The sequence below is a fragment of the Talpa occidentalis genome, unplaced genomic scaffold (genome assembly GCF_014898055.3).
Source record: "Talpa occidentalis isolate TD23 unplaced genomic scaffold, MPIMG_talOcc4v2.1 talOcc4.5, whole genome shotgun sequence".
Lineage (NCBI taxonomy): Eukaryota > Metazoa > Chordata > Mammalia > Eulipotyphla > Talpidae > Talpa > Talpa occidentalis.
This window is the reverse complement of record NW_023604861.1, coordinates 6363131-6381027: the sequence shown is the minus strand read 5'-3', so window position 1 is coordinate 6381027 and position 17897 is coordinate 6363131. Positions and strand designations below refer to the sequence as shown.

At 42.4% G+C, this 17897-nt stretch overlaps 1 protein-coding gene across 5 annotated transcripts in view; it reads right to left on the bottom strand.

Annotated features, from left to right (window-relative positions):
* NALCN (sodium leak channel, non-selective) overlaps window positions 1-17897 on the bottom strand; it is a 267020-nt gene that overhangs the window by 154283 nt on the left and 94840 nt on the right. For all 5 annotated transcript variants that reach the window (XM_054701970.1, XM_037528733.2, XM_054701969.1 and 2 more), the window contains one exon: window positions 9849-9980. In XM_054701970.1, the coding sequence (XP_054557945.1) occupies window positions 9849-9980 (132 nt within the window). The remainder of the gene's footprint in view (window positions 1-9848; window positions 9981-17897) is intronic.

Sequence of the window (17897 nt, the reverse complement as noted above, 5' to 3'; positions counted from 1 at the left end):
CACAGCCCTTCCCAGAAGAGGAGGCTCAAGCTGCCCAAGTAGGACAAAATGGGGAGAGGAAGGTGCCCAGACCTAATTCCCACACCCTTGAGATGCGTTCAGCAGCTGCTCCATTCTCTCCTTCAGGTTTCTGAGCACAGCATTTCCCTGACAACCAGCCGCTGTGAAATGACTTCTTGTTTGTGACATCACCCAGCATGTTAGCTTGATAGTTCCTTGCCGCGCATCCTTGGCGCCACCTCCCTGGCTAAGCCTCCTGCATCCATGCAACATCCTGGGTTTCATCATAAGTCACTAGAATTACCGTGGGACTGTGACTCTGCATCCTACGCTGACCCAGCTCCTTTCCCCATCACCTCAACCACACCACGCCTGCTCTTCAGCCCGATGGAGACTCTGCGTCCTTCCCTCTGATGTTGCACTTTCCTCTTGTTTTCACTTCTTTTCATATAAACTAGACCACAGGGTCAAAATTTCAAATCCTCTGCTCCCCCCATTCTCTATCCCAGTCTCATCTCCACCAGCATGGAAGCATCCAAAGCGGGATCAGTCTCCATGTTGCCTTCACGACCTTTCTTTTTTTTTCCCCCATTTTATTTAATTAATTAATTTTTATTTTATATAATTTTTTTAATTTTTATATTCCCCATACAATTGTGACCCTCTTATTTTGACCCCAATCCCTCCCCACCTTGCCCCCTTCCCCCATAGAGTGTCTCTGGTTCATAGTTTTTTGTTGATTTTGATTTTCACTTTCTTATATTCATTTTCCTGGTCCCTTATTTAAGTTTTCTAGATTCCTGCTATGAGTGAGACCATCCGGTATTTTTCTTTTTCTTTCTGGCTTATTTCGCTGAGCATGATCCCTTCCAGCACCATCCATGTTGCTGCAAATTGCATGTGTTTATCTTTTTTGAATGCTGAGTAATATTCCATGGTGTATATGGACCACATTTTCTCAATCCAGTCATCTGTTTTTGGGCATTTGGTTCATATCACCCAAAGAAGTAATAGTGAAGACAAAGATCACCAGCTGGGACTACATCAAATTAAAGAGCTTCTGCACAGCAAAAGAGACAAAAACAAAAACAAAGAGAAACCCCACCGACTGGGAGAACATTTTTGCACACACCACTAATGATAAAGGACTGATCACAAAATCTACAAAGAGCTGATGAGACTCAACAAAAACAAAGAAAATAATCCAGTCAAAAAATGAGTAGAAGAGCTAAAAAGAAACTTCTCTGAAGAGGAAACGACCTTTCTTTTGTATAAATACAACCCCGCATTGACTTGTAGACTCTGAGTTTATTGTCTCAAGATTCAGCCTATCTTCAGCATTGCACCTGAAGTATGTTTAATTAGCTTTTCTGCACTCTCCACAACACCCATGTCCTCCCTGCTTTTCCCATAAGCTTCCACCTCACTGGTTCATCATCTGGTTGGACACAGAGCTTGCTCTTACTTCACAGGTCACACAAAAATCACCGGATGGCGATCCCTTCAACTTTGATGCCTGTGTAAAAATTCACCTGCCAGGGGCGGAGCAACATGGCGGCGAGGAGACGCTGCGAGTAAGATCTCCCATTAAAAAAAGTTAATAGGGAGGAAAAGCGGCAGGTCCCAGTGAGAACTGAGACAGGGAAGATAAACGGACGACTCCAGCAAACTGCCCGAAGAAGAAAGTTGCCATAAAAGAGGACGAGAAGGGAGGGAAGCACAGAACCCTGCTCCCCTCCCCCGCCCACAGAGGCGGCACTCTCCGACCGGCAGAGACGAGGGAAACAACAAACCAAAACGCCCAACAAGAAAAACGGATGCAGCAAGTGGGACTGTGAGTGGAAAGGAACTATTTCAGCCACCACACCCCGTGAACGGGAGCTGAGGCGAACCCTGCAGGATCCGCCGCGGAGGTGAGCTCCAGGCGCCAGTAAAGAGAGCCCCGCCCACCAGGAGGAGCCCAGCACCAGCACACAGCCCCGGCCGCCCGGTAAGCTTGCGCGAAAGCGGCGCTCGGATTGCAGCTGCCCAGGGCCCTGCGCCTGCGACCTAGGCTTGCGGGGAGACGGCGGAGGCCTCCCTGAGTGAGCAGGAACAAGGCGCCCAGGCAGAGGAGCGGGATTCAAAAGGCGCCATTCCCGCGCCACTGATCTGGGCTACAGCCCCCGTCCTGGAACTGAGGGCTTTGGAACTGAGACCCGGGCGGAGGCCCTCCCTGAGTGAGCAGGAACAAGGCGCCCAGGCAGGGGCGGGATTCAAAAGGCGCCATTCCCACGCCACTGATCTGGGCTACAGCCCGCGTCCTGGAACTGAGGGCTTTGGAACTGAGACCCGGGCGGAGGCCCTCCCTGAGTGAGCAGGAACAAGGCGCCCAGGCAGGGGAGCGGGATTCAAAAGGCGCCATTCCCGCGCCACTGATCTGGGCTACAGCCCGCGTCCTGGAACTGAGGGCTTTGGAACTGAGACCCGGGGCACAAATTAGGGGCGTGGTTCCCCACGACGGTGGGGGGCACAAGGCAAGACACAGCACCCCAAAGCCGTTGAGGTGTACCCTACATCCCCGCTCTGCTCCCTGTCCCACGGGGTGGAAATCAGCTCCCAAGGGGCTCTAAGAGATCTCTGTGCCACCTAGCGACTTGACCCAGCACAGGCTACTGAAGGAGCTAGTGGCCAGCTGGGGAGTTAGCCCACACCGGCCCTTCTGAACAAGTAGTCTGAGCCCACAGGGAGAGGGCAGCACCACAGCCGGGCAAGACCAGGCGCGCAGAATAGTGTGCCTGAGACCAGAAGCGCAGGGAGTGTGTCCCACATCACCATTTTAGAACAGGGACATTTCTTCAGTAAAGACTACCTGCAGAAGGCTTCCTCAGGAGCCAGAGGTGAGCGGGGGAAGTTCGCCCCACGCCAGACCCCCTCTGGCCTGCAGTCCCAAGCCCAGAGGGGAGCAGGAACCCACCGCCGGGGCAGACCAGGGCACAGGGGAGTGTGTCCCACATCGGCATTTTAGAACAGGGACCTTTCTCCAGTAAAGGCTGCTTGAAACTGACAGATGACTCCTGGAAGAACCAGAGGGGAACAGAGAAGCCCACCCAAGATGCCGGCAGTCCCAACAACACAGTGTCCCCCACGCATACGGCAATTAAGAAAACAGACAGTAAGGGAGGAGAAGAACCACAGCAACCTAGCAACTCTCCAGAGAGAAAGCACACCACAAAAAGAAAGCCAGCCCCCAGATTGCAACGACAATAACTTGGAAGAATGTCTGAGCCTTCCAGAAAGAGAATTTAAAATTGCCGTGATTAAAAAACTGAACAGAGTCAAAAGGAAAACAATGAAAGGGAAAAATAATCAACGTCAGAAGAATGCAATTGAGTCCCTAGAGAGGGAAAACAATGGTCAGAAAAGATTGAGTCCCTAAAGAGGGAGTAAAAGAAATGCAGGAGATCAAAGAATTAATGGAAGAACTAAAGAATTCTGGGAAAAGCAATGAAAGCAGAATAGATGAAATGGAAGAACGAATAAGTAATCTTGAAGACACAGAAATAAAAAGAACCAAAACAGAGAAGGAAAGAGAAGTACGAAGGAAAAAGAACGAAGAAAGACTTCGGGAACTATCGGACTCCATGAGGAAAGGAAATATAAGAGTTATAGGAATACCAGAAGGAGAGGAGAGAGATGTAGGAACAGAGAAAATATTCAAAGAGATAATTGAAGAGAACTTCCCAAATGTGAAGAAGTAGCTGAAAATTGATATACAAGAAGCAAGAAGAACACAAACTTCCACGACGAAAGGAAAAATACAGCAAGACACATAATAGTAAAGCTCCCAAGAATCCAGGACAAGGAAAAAATAATGAAGCTGGCAAGAGGGAAGAAACAGATAACATTCAAAGGAAAACCAATCAGGCTGACATCAGACTTCTCCGAAGAAACACTACGGGCAAGGAGAGAGTGGAGGGACATAGTCAACAGACTCCAAGAAAACAGATGCCAACCAAGAATACTCTATCCCGCAAAGCTCTCCTTCCTCTTTGAAGAAAGATATGGACCTTCCCAGACAAACAGAAACTCCGGAATTCATTGCAACTAACCCCCACTCCAAAAATACTACAAGGAGTTCTAAAGCCAGAACCTCAGAGGCGAATAACAATGAAAGAAGGCCAAAAAAAAAAAAAGTTATTAAAAGAATAATAAATAAAATCAAAGGAAAGACAAACACAATGGCAAATACAGATGTTAACATATCAATATTAACTCTAAATGTAAATGGACTAAACTCTTCAATAAAAAGACACAGAGTTGCAGCCTGGATTAAGAAACAAAACCCAACCTTTTGCTGTCTCCAGGAAACACATTTAGCTACAAAAGATAAAAATAGGCTCAAAGTTAAAGGATGGAAAACAATCCTACAAGCAAATGGACCAAAAAAGAAAGCAGGAACAGCTATACTTATATCAGATAAAACAGATTTCAAACTCAAAAAAGATAAAAGAGACCAATGGTCACTACATTATGATCAAGGGGACAATACTTCAAGAAGAAATAACACTCATTAACATATACTCACCAAACGAAGGAGCACCAAAATATATCAGACAACTGTTGTCCTCTCTGAAAACAGACATCAGAGAAAACACATACGTAGTGGGAGACTTCAACACACCACTATCAACAATGGATAGATCAACAAGACAAAAAATAAGTAAAGAAACCAAAGCTCTAAATAAAGACCTAGAGCAATTGGGCTTAACAGACATCTATAGAACACTAAACCCCCAAAAAACGGAGTACACATTTTTCTCAAGCGCACACGGATCATTCTCCAGGATCGATCACATACTGGGGCAAGACAAACATCAACAGATACACCAAGATTGAAATCATATCAACCATCTTTTCTGACCATGAAGCATCAAACTAGAAATAAACCATAAAAAGAAGGCAAGGAACTTTCCTACCTCATGGAGATTAAAAACCACACTACTGGAAGACCATTGGACTAATGAGGAGATCAAAGAAGAAATTAAAAAATTTTTTGAATTGAACGACAAGGAGGACACCAATATCCTAAATGTATGGGATGCAGCAAAAGCAGTAATAAGAGGAAAATATATAGCAATAGAAGCTCACATCAAGAAACAAGAAAGAACGCAAAGAAACAACCTAATCTCGAAGCTCAAAGATCTAGAAAAAGAACACAGAAAACCCAAAACCAGTAGAAGAAAAGAAATAATAAAACCAAAGAAATAAATGAAATTGAAACTAAAAAAACAATCCAAAAGATCAATGAAACCAAGAGCTGGTTCTTTGAAAAAATCAATAAAATAGACAAACCCCTAGCCAGGCTCACAAAGGAAAAAAGGGAGAAAGCACAAATAAACAGGATCATCAATGAAAGAGGAGAAATCACAACGGACACAGCAGAAATCAAAAGAATAATCAGTAACTACTATGAACAGTTATATGGAAACAAGTTTAACAATCTAGAGGAGATGGACAAATTCCTACAACTCTACAATCACCCAAAGCTAGATAAAGAAGAAATAGAACACCTAAACAGACCAATTACAATTAGCGAAATTGAAATGGTAATAAAAAACCTCCCCAAAAACAAAGCCCAGGACCTGATGGATTTACAAATGAATTCTACCAAACATTCAGAGACGAATTAGTGCCTATCCTTCACAAACTCTTCCAAAAAATTGAGAAGGAAGGGACAATACCAAACACGTTCTATGAAGCCAACATTACACTAATACCAAAACCGAACAAGGACAACACAAAAAAGGAAAACTACAGGCCAATCTCCCTAATGAACACTGATGCAAAAATCCTCAATAAAATTTTAGCTATCAGAATCCAACAATGTATCCATAAGATAATTCACCACGACCAAGTTGGATTCATTCCAGGGGCACGGATGGTTTAACATCCGAAAATCAATCAACGTTATCCAACACATCAACAAAAAGAAATATAAAAACCATATGATAATATCAATAGATGCTGAGAAAGCTTTCGACAAAGTGCAACACCCATTCATGATAAAAGCCCTTGAAGTTCTTGGGATACAAGGAACATACCTCAACATCATAAAGGCCATCTATGACAAGCCAACAGCCAGTATCATTCTCAATGGTGAAAAGCTGAAAGCAATTCCATTAAGATCTGGAACAAGACAAGGATGTCCACTCTCACCATTGCTTTTCAATATAATACTGGAAGTCCTAGCCAGGGCAATAAGACAAGAGAAAGACATCCAAGGAATCCAAATAGGAAAAGAAGAAGTCAAACTATCACTATTTGCAGACGATATGATATTATACATAGAGAACCCCAAAAACTCCACAGAAAAGCTAATTCAACTCATCAATCAGTTCAGTAAAGTGGCAGGATACAAAATCAACACGCAAAAGTCAGTAGCCTTCCTATACACAAACAATAAATCTGAAGAAGAAGAAATCGAAAAGACCATCCCTTTTGTTATTGAAACAAAAAAAATCAAATATTTGGGAATAAATCTAACAAAAGAGGTAAAGGACCTATACAAAGAAAACTATAAAACACTGTTAAAAGAATAGAAGAAGACACAAAGAAATGGAGAGACATCCCCTGCTCATGGATTGGAAGAATAAACATTATTAAAATGGCCATCCTTCCAAAGCAATATACAGATTCAATGCTATTCCAATCAAAATCTCAATGGCATTCTTCAAAGAAATAGAAAAATTATTGATGAAATTCATATGGAATCACAAAAAACCCCGAATAGCCAAGCTCTCCTGAAAAAAAGAAGGGAATGGAGGCATCAGACCCCAGACTTCAAACTATACTAAAAGCCATAATCATCAAAAGCATGGTATTGGAAGAACAGACATACAGACCAATGGAATCGAATAGAAAATCCAGAAATAACCCACAGATTTATGGTCAACTAATCTTTGACAAAGGAGCAAAGACTATGCATTGGAGCAAAGAAAGTTTGTTCAATAAATGGTGCTGGGAAAACTGGGTCGCTACATGCAAAAGAATGAAGCTTGACCACCACCTCACACCATACACAAAAATCAACTCAAAATGGATTAAGAACTAGACATAAGACCTGAAACCAATAATATATAGAAGGAAATATAGGCGAAACACTACGTGATTTGCACATCAAAGACATCTTTACAGACACATCACCCAAAGCAGTGATAGTGAAGGCAAAGATAAACAGCTGGGACTATATCAAATAAAGAGCTTTTGCACAGCAAAAGAGACAATAAAAAAACAAAGAGAAACCCACCAACTGGGAGAACATTTTTGCACCCAACACTAATGATAAAGGACTGATCACAAAAATCTGCAAAGAGCTGATGAGACTCAACAACAACAAAGAAAATAATCCAGTCAAAAAATGGGCAGAAGAGCTTAAAAGAAACTTCTCTGAAGAGGAAATGCAAATGGCCAACAGGCATATGAAAAAAATGTTCAACATCACTTGTCATCAGGGAAATGCAAATCAAAACTACCATGAGATACCATCTTACACCAGTGAGAATGGCACATATTAAAAGACTAGCAACAACAAATGTTGGCGAGGGTGTGGAGAAAAAGGAATCTCTTTGCACTGTTGGTGGGAGTGCAACTGGTCCAACCTCTGTGGAAAGCTGTGTGGAGATTTCTGGATACTAAAACATAGAGCTTCCATATGACCCAGCAATTCCACTCCTAGGTATTTACCCAAAGGACACAGAAACATCAATTCAAGAACACCTGCACCCTATGTTTATAGCAGCACTGTTTACAATAGCTAAGCTTTGGAAACACCCAAATGCCAAAAATAGATGACTGGATCAAGAAGATGTGGTACATATATACCATGGAATATTACTCAGCATTCAAAAAAGATAAACACATGCAATTTGCTGCAACATGGATGGCGCTGGAAGGGATCATGCTCAGCGAAATAGCCAAAAAGAAAAAGAAAAAATACCGGATGGTCTCACTATAGCAGGAATCTAGAAAACTTAAATAATGGACCAGGAAAATGAAAAACTATAAGAAAGTGAAAATCAAAATCAACAAAAAACTATGAACCAGAGACACTTTTAGGGGGGCGGGGGCGGGAGGGGAGGGATTGGGGTCAGAATGGGGGGCGGCAATTGTATGGGGAATATAACAATAAAATTTATTAAAAAAAAAAAAAAAAAAAAAATTCACCTGCCACTATTAACATTGGTTTACGGTCACCTGTTTTGTTGATAACCCAATCTTCGTGTGCTGCATTTGCACAAAATTATTCCCAATTTTTCAGGGGTTGGCTGGATATAATTCCTCCATGAGCTCGTGGCATTCGGTGTCCACAGCACAAAGAGCTTATCCTTGACTGTCTGTATTTCTTGCTAACTATAACTTCCGCACACCACATGGCGCTTGCCCAGCTCTAAGTCAGTGGCAGAGTAGTACTAAAGACACTTGGTTACAGAAAACAAACCTCCATGAAGAGGAGAATTCATACCTGATTCCTCACAGCTCTTGAGAGCCACACAGATGCTTGTATCTAATAGGTGTAATTATTGATTCTTTTTCTGGAAAGTTTATGTCTCGGTGGATTGCGTTTCTATTAACCGAATTTATTTTTAAATGCATTGGGAGAATTCTGGACGTCTAAGAGAATGCAACTGCATGGCACATTGGTTTCCTATGTGAAAAATGCCTTTTTAATACAGATTATCAAATCATGATTTTTTTTGCCTCTCTTAGGTGATGAATGGGTTTCTAAAAATTACGTCAATTTATTTTTCCATCAATATGTAACCATTAAATTCTGAGGTATATTTTAGACTAAGTGCTTACAATTGGAAAAAAAAAACATAATGGCCTCTAGAAATTACTAAAAATGTTTAAGAATAAATTTTAACAAAGATATGCAACCAATAAAGTATTATTCTAAAGCTCCAGTATAGTAAGAAGGGTGCTAGAAAATGTTTATTTGGTTAGTAATGCTTCTGATCCAACATAATTTTTTGTCATTTTTAGGTCTTTTTCTATATATGGTATATATAGCTGGGGGGGGGTGTGTGTGTGTATGTGTGTATGTATATACACCCATACAGATATATTGATATATATATATATATACACACACACACACACATATACACACATATATTGTGTGTATATATATATATGGGGTGTACATTTTTATATGTAAATACATGTATATATATGTGTATATATATATATACACATATATATATATACACACATACTTAATTGACTTAGCACTGGTTTATACTACTGTATCAGCCCCAGGAATCCAGCTTGTCACTTCAATATCTGCACATACACAGCACCCTCCACTGTGGTCCTAGTACCAAACACCACTATCAAACTAACCCCTTGGCCCATTCCTCCACACCCTTCTATGGTACATTTTCGAGCACAGCATTTATTGACAGTGTCTTTTAATTTCCCTCCAGCCCCCCTTGGTAAGTGGGCTGGCTTGCCTAGTCACCGTCTTCTGAATCTGCACTCGCTCACACATGGTAGGAAACAGACTAACATAAGATAAGAAAGGGAGAGAAATGGAGAGGTGGCAGGGAGGTAGCAAGATTGCCAGAGAAGATGGGGCAGAAGGGTTACCTTGGCAATACAGCAGAGTTGGGGTGGGCCCATGGGGCCCACAGAGTCAGGCCATCAAGCCGCACTGTGACCAAAGGAAACACTTAAGAAGCAAACGGGGAGTCAGTGTTGATAGCAATCAAATAATTAATACATTGAAATTCATTTTCTCCTTGACAACAGATACTGGAGGTGCGCTGTTACTTTGAAATGTGGTCTGAACCCCAAAAAGTGCTCACCTCGGCGAGGTAGAACTCGTCGTACTGCCTCCGGAAGCTCTCGCCTTTGTGATAGTTGCTGGCGGCCACGATCACGTCCACAGTCACCATGCTCAGGATGAACATGTGGAAGACGGAGGACCTCATCATTTGCTGCGGAGGCAAAGCAGATGAACTCAGCGGGGAGAGAAAGCTCGCTGTAAGAGGTGGCGGTGGGCTCAGACCTTATCTGCAACACCTCTGGGGCAGCTGTGTGCAAACAAGGCGGAGCTTCTAAGACAACCTGCTGAAGGTCACTGCAGAGAGTCTTTGTCTTTGGGCAGTTAAATGATGGTTGGGGAACTAGTTTCAGAGACATTCGGTTAAAAGCAGAAAACAGACTTTATTTAGCTTCTGAAGAGCTCGGATCTTAATTTCCACTGGTTAGTCAGGAAATAGTTATCCTTAATGTGACTATAAGGAAACACAATTTTTAGAACGCTTGTATCACAAAACAATTACTGATTTAGGCTATGTCAAGAGAGAAATGATTTTAGAGATGATCATAAAACTAGAAAAGAAGCCAAATCAGTTTATTCTTTATTACTTCCATAAATAATTCCTTTAAATCATTTTATTGAGTTATGATGGACACGTGAAGAATTTGTGCATAGTTGATGGCTACAATTCAATCAGTTTAAGGAATAAATATTTCCTTCACCTCCTAAAGTTTCCTCCTGCCTCCATTATTACTGTTGTTGTTATTAAACAGTAGTAGCAGCAGTAGTAGTATGTTTGTGGTAAGAACTATCCTCATAGCAAAACATCAGTATTGTTGGCCAGAGGCACTGAGGCTGCACAGGAGATCACCAGCACTCAGGCTGCATAACTGAAACTTTGTTCCCTCTGCATAAATAATTTACAAAACTTAGGCTACAACTGACAACTGACATCTCTGTGTATGCTGTGTGCTGGAGCAGCCTGCAGGCTTGACATAAATGGGCTCATTTACTTCCTAACATCCCCAGGAAGTTATGACAGGAGGTAGGGAGGAAGTGCGGGCACCGCTCCCAGGGCAGGAATCTGCATACACAAGAGCACGGGCTGCACGGACACACACGTGCCCCATGATTCGTCTTCTTTAAACTTCTTTTTTTTTTTTTTTTTTTAAATAGAGGCATGTTTTTATTTATTTATTTGTTTGTTTGTTTGTTTTGTTTATACATGCACTGGGTACAGTCAAAAGCGCGGGAGGGTGAAAGAATTCACCAGAGCCAGAGTAGGGAGCAGACCAGGCAGAAGGACTGAAGTACACTGCTGAGGGGAGCAGCGGGCGGCAGGAGAGGTCTGCGCGCCATGTGGGACCCTCCTCCAGTGGCCGGGGAGCAGCCGGGGATCGAACCGGCGCCACAGAGGCCGCGGGCAGCTTCGCAACCCAGCGCTCTACCGCTGCGCCACCTGGGAGGCCCTTCTTTAAACTTCTTTAAACTCTTGCCTTACGCTGAGATTCCTGCCCCATGGTGTCTGGATGATGCCAGCAGATAATGAGAAGCTGTTAACAAGTTCTGGGGCTGAATGGGACAAATACCAGGATCCTCAACTGTGATGGCCTGTCCTGGGGGGGCTGTTTGCTTATGACGGTCTCATCTAACTCATTATGAAAAGGCCAGTTAGAGATGAGAGGGCAGAACGGCCTCTTCAGGGTGTTATACCTACTGTACTCTCAGGTCACTGGCCAGGGAGCTGAAAAGCAAAAGTGCTTGTGGGTTCAATGCCCATCTCTGCTTGTTGGTTTTTGGTAACGACAGGCAGCAGAACCAGGTTTATTCCTGTACGGTTATGTTTATAGAGAAAGAAACTGAGGCATAGAGACATTAAATGACTTTCCCACTGTCAGACAAATACTGAAAGCGGAGCCACGATCATCACTAGGACCCAAGCCTGCTGGTTCAAGTCTACTGCTTACCCTGAGGTGAGAAAGTCAGGCAGGCAAAGATAGTAAATTATTATACTGGCTGCCTTGTAGCGAATGCTTACTATGTCTCAGGCCGTATTACCAGTATTTGACCTATTTTATGTCTTTCCATCTCACTGTAGTCCTCCACGGTGGGACACATTGCTCACTTTCCCAGTGAGTTCAGAGAGACAGTCATCCGCCTGAGGTCACACAGCATGCACACAGCAGAGTCAGGCTTTGCACCCAAGTCTGTTCAGAGGCCATTCTGGGACTTACTGTGGGGAAGAAAATATGTCCATGGAGAGAGCAGTGGCTGAAGGTCCTGGGCAGCAGGAGGTAGAGAAGCCAATCTATAAAAGGAGCCAGGCCCCGAGCAGGGGCCACATATCACACAGCCCCTCCCGAGGCCCCTTTCTTCTCAGTACTCACAGACACATGTCCTGACCATCGGTCTGACCTGAGAATGCTTCAGTCTTTGCAACCACAAGGACCTAAGTAAAGCAGAATCTGAGGGGCCTCCCTGGTGGCTCAGGGGTTAAGGACAGCGTTATCAAGCTACTGCCAGCCACTGCAGCACGAGGTTGATTCCTGGCAGGCCAGGGAGAAACCCACATGGTGCAGCAGACCTCTCCTGCCTCGCCTGCTGCTCCCCTCAGCAATGTACTTCAGTCAGTCTGCCTGTTTTGCTCCCCACTCTGTCTCTGGTGAATCCTCTCATACCCCATACCTCTAGGTTACACCCCAGTTCTTATATGTGTAAATAAATCTTTTCTTAAAAAGCAGAACCTGAGGAAGGGGAAAGAGAAAGGATTGCTTCTGGGCAGCACCACTGTCTCCAGGCATCCACATGTGTGATTTCACATTTGCTTCATCACCTGCAGACAACATTAATAACCTGGGATTTGAACTAGACCGGCAGAGTTGAAGCCTCAACCCCTAGGAGCTCTGTGGCCACAGTGATTGTCTCAAACTGCTCCGTGCCTTGGTTTTCTCATAGCCAAAGTGGAAAAAATAGTAGCTACTCCAGAGGTTGTTAACAATTTTAGGAGTCCATATCTGTTTAGTGTTTAGGGCAATACTTGCCTATTGGCCTATAAAGATGGCAGTAAAAATAAATGCAGTTCTGAGTATCAGCTCCTTTTTGTTTTTTAAAGATTTATTTATTTATGCACACAAGAGCCGGGGTACAGGCCAGAGGTGTGGGGGTGTGTGTGTGAGAGGAGTCACCAGAGACAGAGCAGGGAACAGAACAGGCAGACTGACAGAAGTACACTGCTGAGGGGAGCAGTGGGCAAGTCAGGGGAGGTCTGCTGTGCCATGTTGGTTGTTCCCCGGCTGGCTGGGAATTGAACTTGTGTTGCAGAGGCTGCGGACAGCTTCACAGGCTGCATCCTAACCCCTTGCGCCACCAGGGAGGCCTGAATCAGCTCCTTTTTTGTAGAGGAATGAGAAATTAATTGCCCAAGGTCAAAGAATTAATCATGTTGCATATTTGACTGAGCCCACCAAGAGAGATAAATAAAAGTGATAAGGGTCTAATAATTTGGGAGCTGTCAGAGACAGGGGAAAAGCAGATATTTAGTAAGCTTTTGTGTCACCCTGGTGATTGATGCCTTCTTATATCCATTTGCCTTTGACTTCATTTCATAGGTAATACAAAATCAAATCTCAGAACTGCCAATCAACATATGTAAATGCCCACCAATGTACTCCAGGGAACTACTGACCTTCATAATATAGATAAGCAAATCAGTTGGCAAGTTTCTATTCTCATTAGAATTTTTATTGTTATTTAGTCTTTCTTGCTTGGTGAGAGTCAAATTCCATAACAATTATTCCCTTTCTATACTCTTTTCAACATAATGTTCTATTAAAAACATTTCAACTGATTTCTACTTTATCTGCATGACAGAAAAGCCACAACTTTCCCTTTCTATTTTCCTTAGCTGTGAATTTATGTCTTAAGTAAACTGTTATTACTGAAAGGTCCAAACAAAGCTTTTAGCCATGGCTGTCAAAAAACTTTTAAATTGGTTCTGTAACTGTCACAGCTTCACTTTGGTGCTGTCATTATAATTAGGTTGTTTTTTGTCTGAATGTCTACGTGTCCCTGTTGGTAGAGAGTCATTAAAATAATCACTTACAATGGAGTTTGATACACTATAATCACCATTGCTTAGCTGACTTTCTCCAAAGTAATAACTTTCAAATATTAAATAAGAATTAGGGTGATAAGTATGTGCAGTAGCTAAATTTAAATATTTAAACCAGTAACTTCAGTTTTAAAGTTAGAGCTACCAACATGGGCCACTTCCACTCAATTTAGTTCAACCAATGTTTGAAATTGACTAAGGTCACCTTAATGAAGAAGGACTGGAAATATTATATTTAGACTCCTATCCAGAGGATGCTCCAAATTTCTACCCTTCAATTTTTCTTCTTCTAAAAATTAATGTAAAGGAAAGTGTTATTCCCTCAAAATAAAATATAACTTGAGATTTTCACATTTGTATTATTTAATGTGGATGTAAAATATATAGATACTTGTAGATATACAGGTAGATAAAAACACACATCTCTGCATGTAATTATCAATGCTACAACAATAGTTGCTTCATCTTTGTGTCTCTAAGCTTGTAATTCAATATTCCTGAGAGTAGTTTTGTCACTGAAACAATTATAGGTATTGCTCAATTTATAAAATATAATGTGTTTATCTAAGAAATCCAGAAACTTGGATCTGGTAACAGTATGTGTGCCTACACTAATACAGACATATATTTGTATATACAGCTAAAATTTAATGTAAGTCTCTTTAGATCACACCTATGGATTCAGTTATTTAATGTCAACTGCAATGTCATTTTGGTTTACATTTTAAAAAATCAAACAAATTTTTATCATGTCCAAACTGAAATATCTTAAGTTTGGCTTTATCCAAGAACTACTGATTTGTCCATGTGACAGTTGGAATTACCAAAATACGAATAAAAGACTATGACAGAGTCATGCTGAGGCAGTAATATGGATCAGGAATGTTCAGAGGCCTTGCTACTCAAAGTGTGGCCCTGGACCAGCAGCATCCTGTGAGCTTATTAGAAATGCAGGATCTCAGGCCCCACTGCAGACCTTTGGATTCAGTATCTGCATCTTCAACAAGGTCCTAGATGATTCGTGTGCATGTTAAAGCTTGACAGGCTCTATTACAGAGGAGAACGCTTGAGTAGCACATTTAACTGTGTGACCTATAAAATAGGTAAAAATTTCACAATTGCCTGATTTTAGAAGGCTATAATCACTAAAATACGAGATGACAAATAAAGGCAGGCATATTCTGGCAATATCTGGGGATATACTCTCATCTGCTTCCCTTTGCTCTGCCTGCAACTTGAAAATCAGAACTTATCTAAACAAGTTTAGGTTCATGAAGATAAAACTAAGACTATGTGTTAAGTTTTCAACCATGTGAGGATGTCATGAAGGCACCTTCACTCCTTTCCATAAAGTCTAGGAATGCAGGTGAGCTCTAATCAGTTGCTTATGGCATGGTAAGAAGGTATAACATGAGAAATCAAGGGGAAGTGATAACTAATCTCAAGAAGAGCCATGCAAAGTTACAGATTTTCAAAAACATCTTAAACTATATCACTTTTAGTGGTCTAAATGTTTAAATAATTCATAGGAGCTATAGCTATTAAATTTGTTCAGTGATTTTTTTTTTCCTATAAAATAATTCCTTAAGGATTCTAGAGACTGTAGGCAAACATCCAACAAATCAAAATAGAGAGGTCTTAGGGACCAACAGATAGATTAGGATAATGAATAGTAATGAATAGTACCGCTCAGAAAGCAAATCTTTAAGCTGCTGCTAGAGTAAATAAAACAGCCTACCTGATAAACAAATTTCATGCACTGAACGCTATTTGGGCCATGCACTAAGAGTTTCATTTGTATTAGATTTCAAAACAAACATCTGGAGAACAATGTGATTATAAGATGAAATTTTCAGAAACCATCTTGCCTACAAGCCATGAGCAAAAGAACAGGAACATAATGTAAAAGACCAAGTGCATAAAACCTACAATAAATCCTTTGCAAATGGAGCGTTTTTCATTGCTCTTATTTAGAAGAAATCGAGATATTTATTACTTCCAGATTCAACATGCAAAGAAGTCCAACATATACAATTTGGGATGAAAAGGAAACAGATCTACATCACAGCACCTTGGCCCAGGGAAGTGAAGCAAGAAGCAAGATGTCATTCCAGGCAGGGCAAGGGTGGGAGGGACATTTCAGGGGCCCCTGGCCATGTGCTTATTGTCCGTAAATCAGGAGTGAATGTGTTAAGATTTACCTTGGTTAAGTTCCTTATTAAGTATGATAGGACTTCTATTAACAACTGGATAGACATGAAAAATGTCCTGGCAATATAAACCTCCTTCAATTAATTAACAAAACATGGCAACATGTGGCATCAGGAAGCCCAGCTCACACCAGGTACCGGGCCAGGAACTCAGCACAGCCAGCCCTCCTGTCCCAAACTGGTGGTTTTGCAAGTCAAGTGCCTGTGTATTTTCATTTGCTATAAAAACAGAAAAGACCACCCTTGGGGCACCAAATTGAATCTTTTCCCTGAATGTCTGTATGTGACTACCATTATGATTACAATTACAGCTATGATTATACTGATAATTTGTGTCTCTCCATCACAGAATGGAATTGGTAGTTTCTAACTGCAGACCAAAGGTGTCTATTTTCTGCTCCATGAATGGCTCCAGAGAGCCTATCATTCTGAAGAGGGGTAAAAACACCCCTAACTACTCAGTGCATTTGGTATCTCCATGACCAACACGGTCTGCCCTCCACAGCCGCAGGTTTCACCTTTGTGGGTCCCACCCACCGCAGATCAAATGTGCTATGTGGCCAGTCCCCTGATGATGGTTGGTATCTACCACACCTTGACTTCTCTGTCTAGACAATACAGCCTCACTACTATGTACACGACAGTCATGCTGTTGGGTAGTATAAGTAATCTAGAATGACTGACAGCACAACATGAGAAGAAATGCTCATCATTACTCATCATCAGAGAAATGGAGATCAAAACCACCACGAGAGGGCCTCCCCGGTGGCGCAGCGGTTGAGCGCTGGGTTGCGAAGCTGCCCGCGGCCTCTGCGGCGCCGGTTCGATCCCCGGCTGCTCCCCGGCCACCAGAGGAGGGTCCCACATGGCGTGCAGACCTCTCCTGCCGCCCGCTGCTCCCCTCAGCAGTGTACTTCGGTCCTTCTGCCTGCTCTGCTCCCCGCTCTGGCTCTGGTGAATTCTCTCACCCTCCCGCGCTTCTGACTGTACCCAGTGCATGTATAAACAAAAAAACAAACAAACAAACCAGCAAACAAATAAATAAAGCATGCCTCTATAAAAAAAAAAAAAAAAAAAAAAAAAAAAAAAAAAAAAAACCACCACGAGATGCCTCTGCACACTAGTGAGGGACCCACATCAGAACGATCAGAAACCTCCAGTGTTGGGAGGGTGTGGAGAAAAAGGAACCTGCACCCCGTGGGCGGGAACACAGACTGGCCCAGCCCCTCTGGAAACAGTGGGGTGGGGGGTGTCTCCTAATGATGAAAGTAGATCTTCCAGATGATCCAGCAATTCCGCTCTTGGATATCTACCGAAGTATTCAACAAAACAGAGGAATGGACAAAACTTAACCAAAACAAACCCTAGAATATGACCACAAAATTGAGGCTACCAGAGGGGGGAGATAAAGGTGAGGAGAGGGTAGGGAGGGGGTCCAGTGGATGATGGTGGAGGGCTGGGGGTACATTGCTGGTGGGAGTGGTGTGGTGACATCATCTGAGGAGAGGTGAACCTGTACCTCTAAATCATGTACAGTGTTATAAACTAACATTAACTTGAAAAAAAGGTAATGGTTAAAAAATATAAAAAGATAATACAATTTTTTAATGGTTAAAAAAAACCTAAAAAAATTTTTAATTAATAAACTGAGCACCATCTGGGAGGACATGCACAGGGTGTGTGTAAATACTACACTGTCTTGTATATGGGACGGGATGTGCTCTTGTCAAAGGGACCTGGCTCTGAATGGGTGCTGCTGACATCCCGGGGC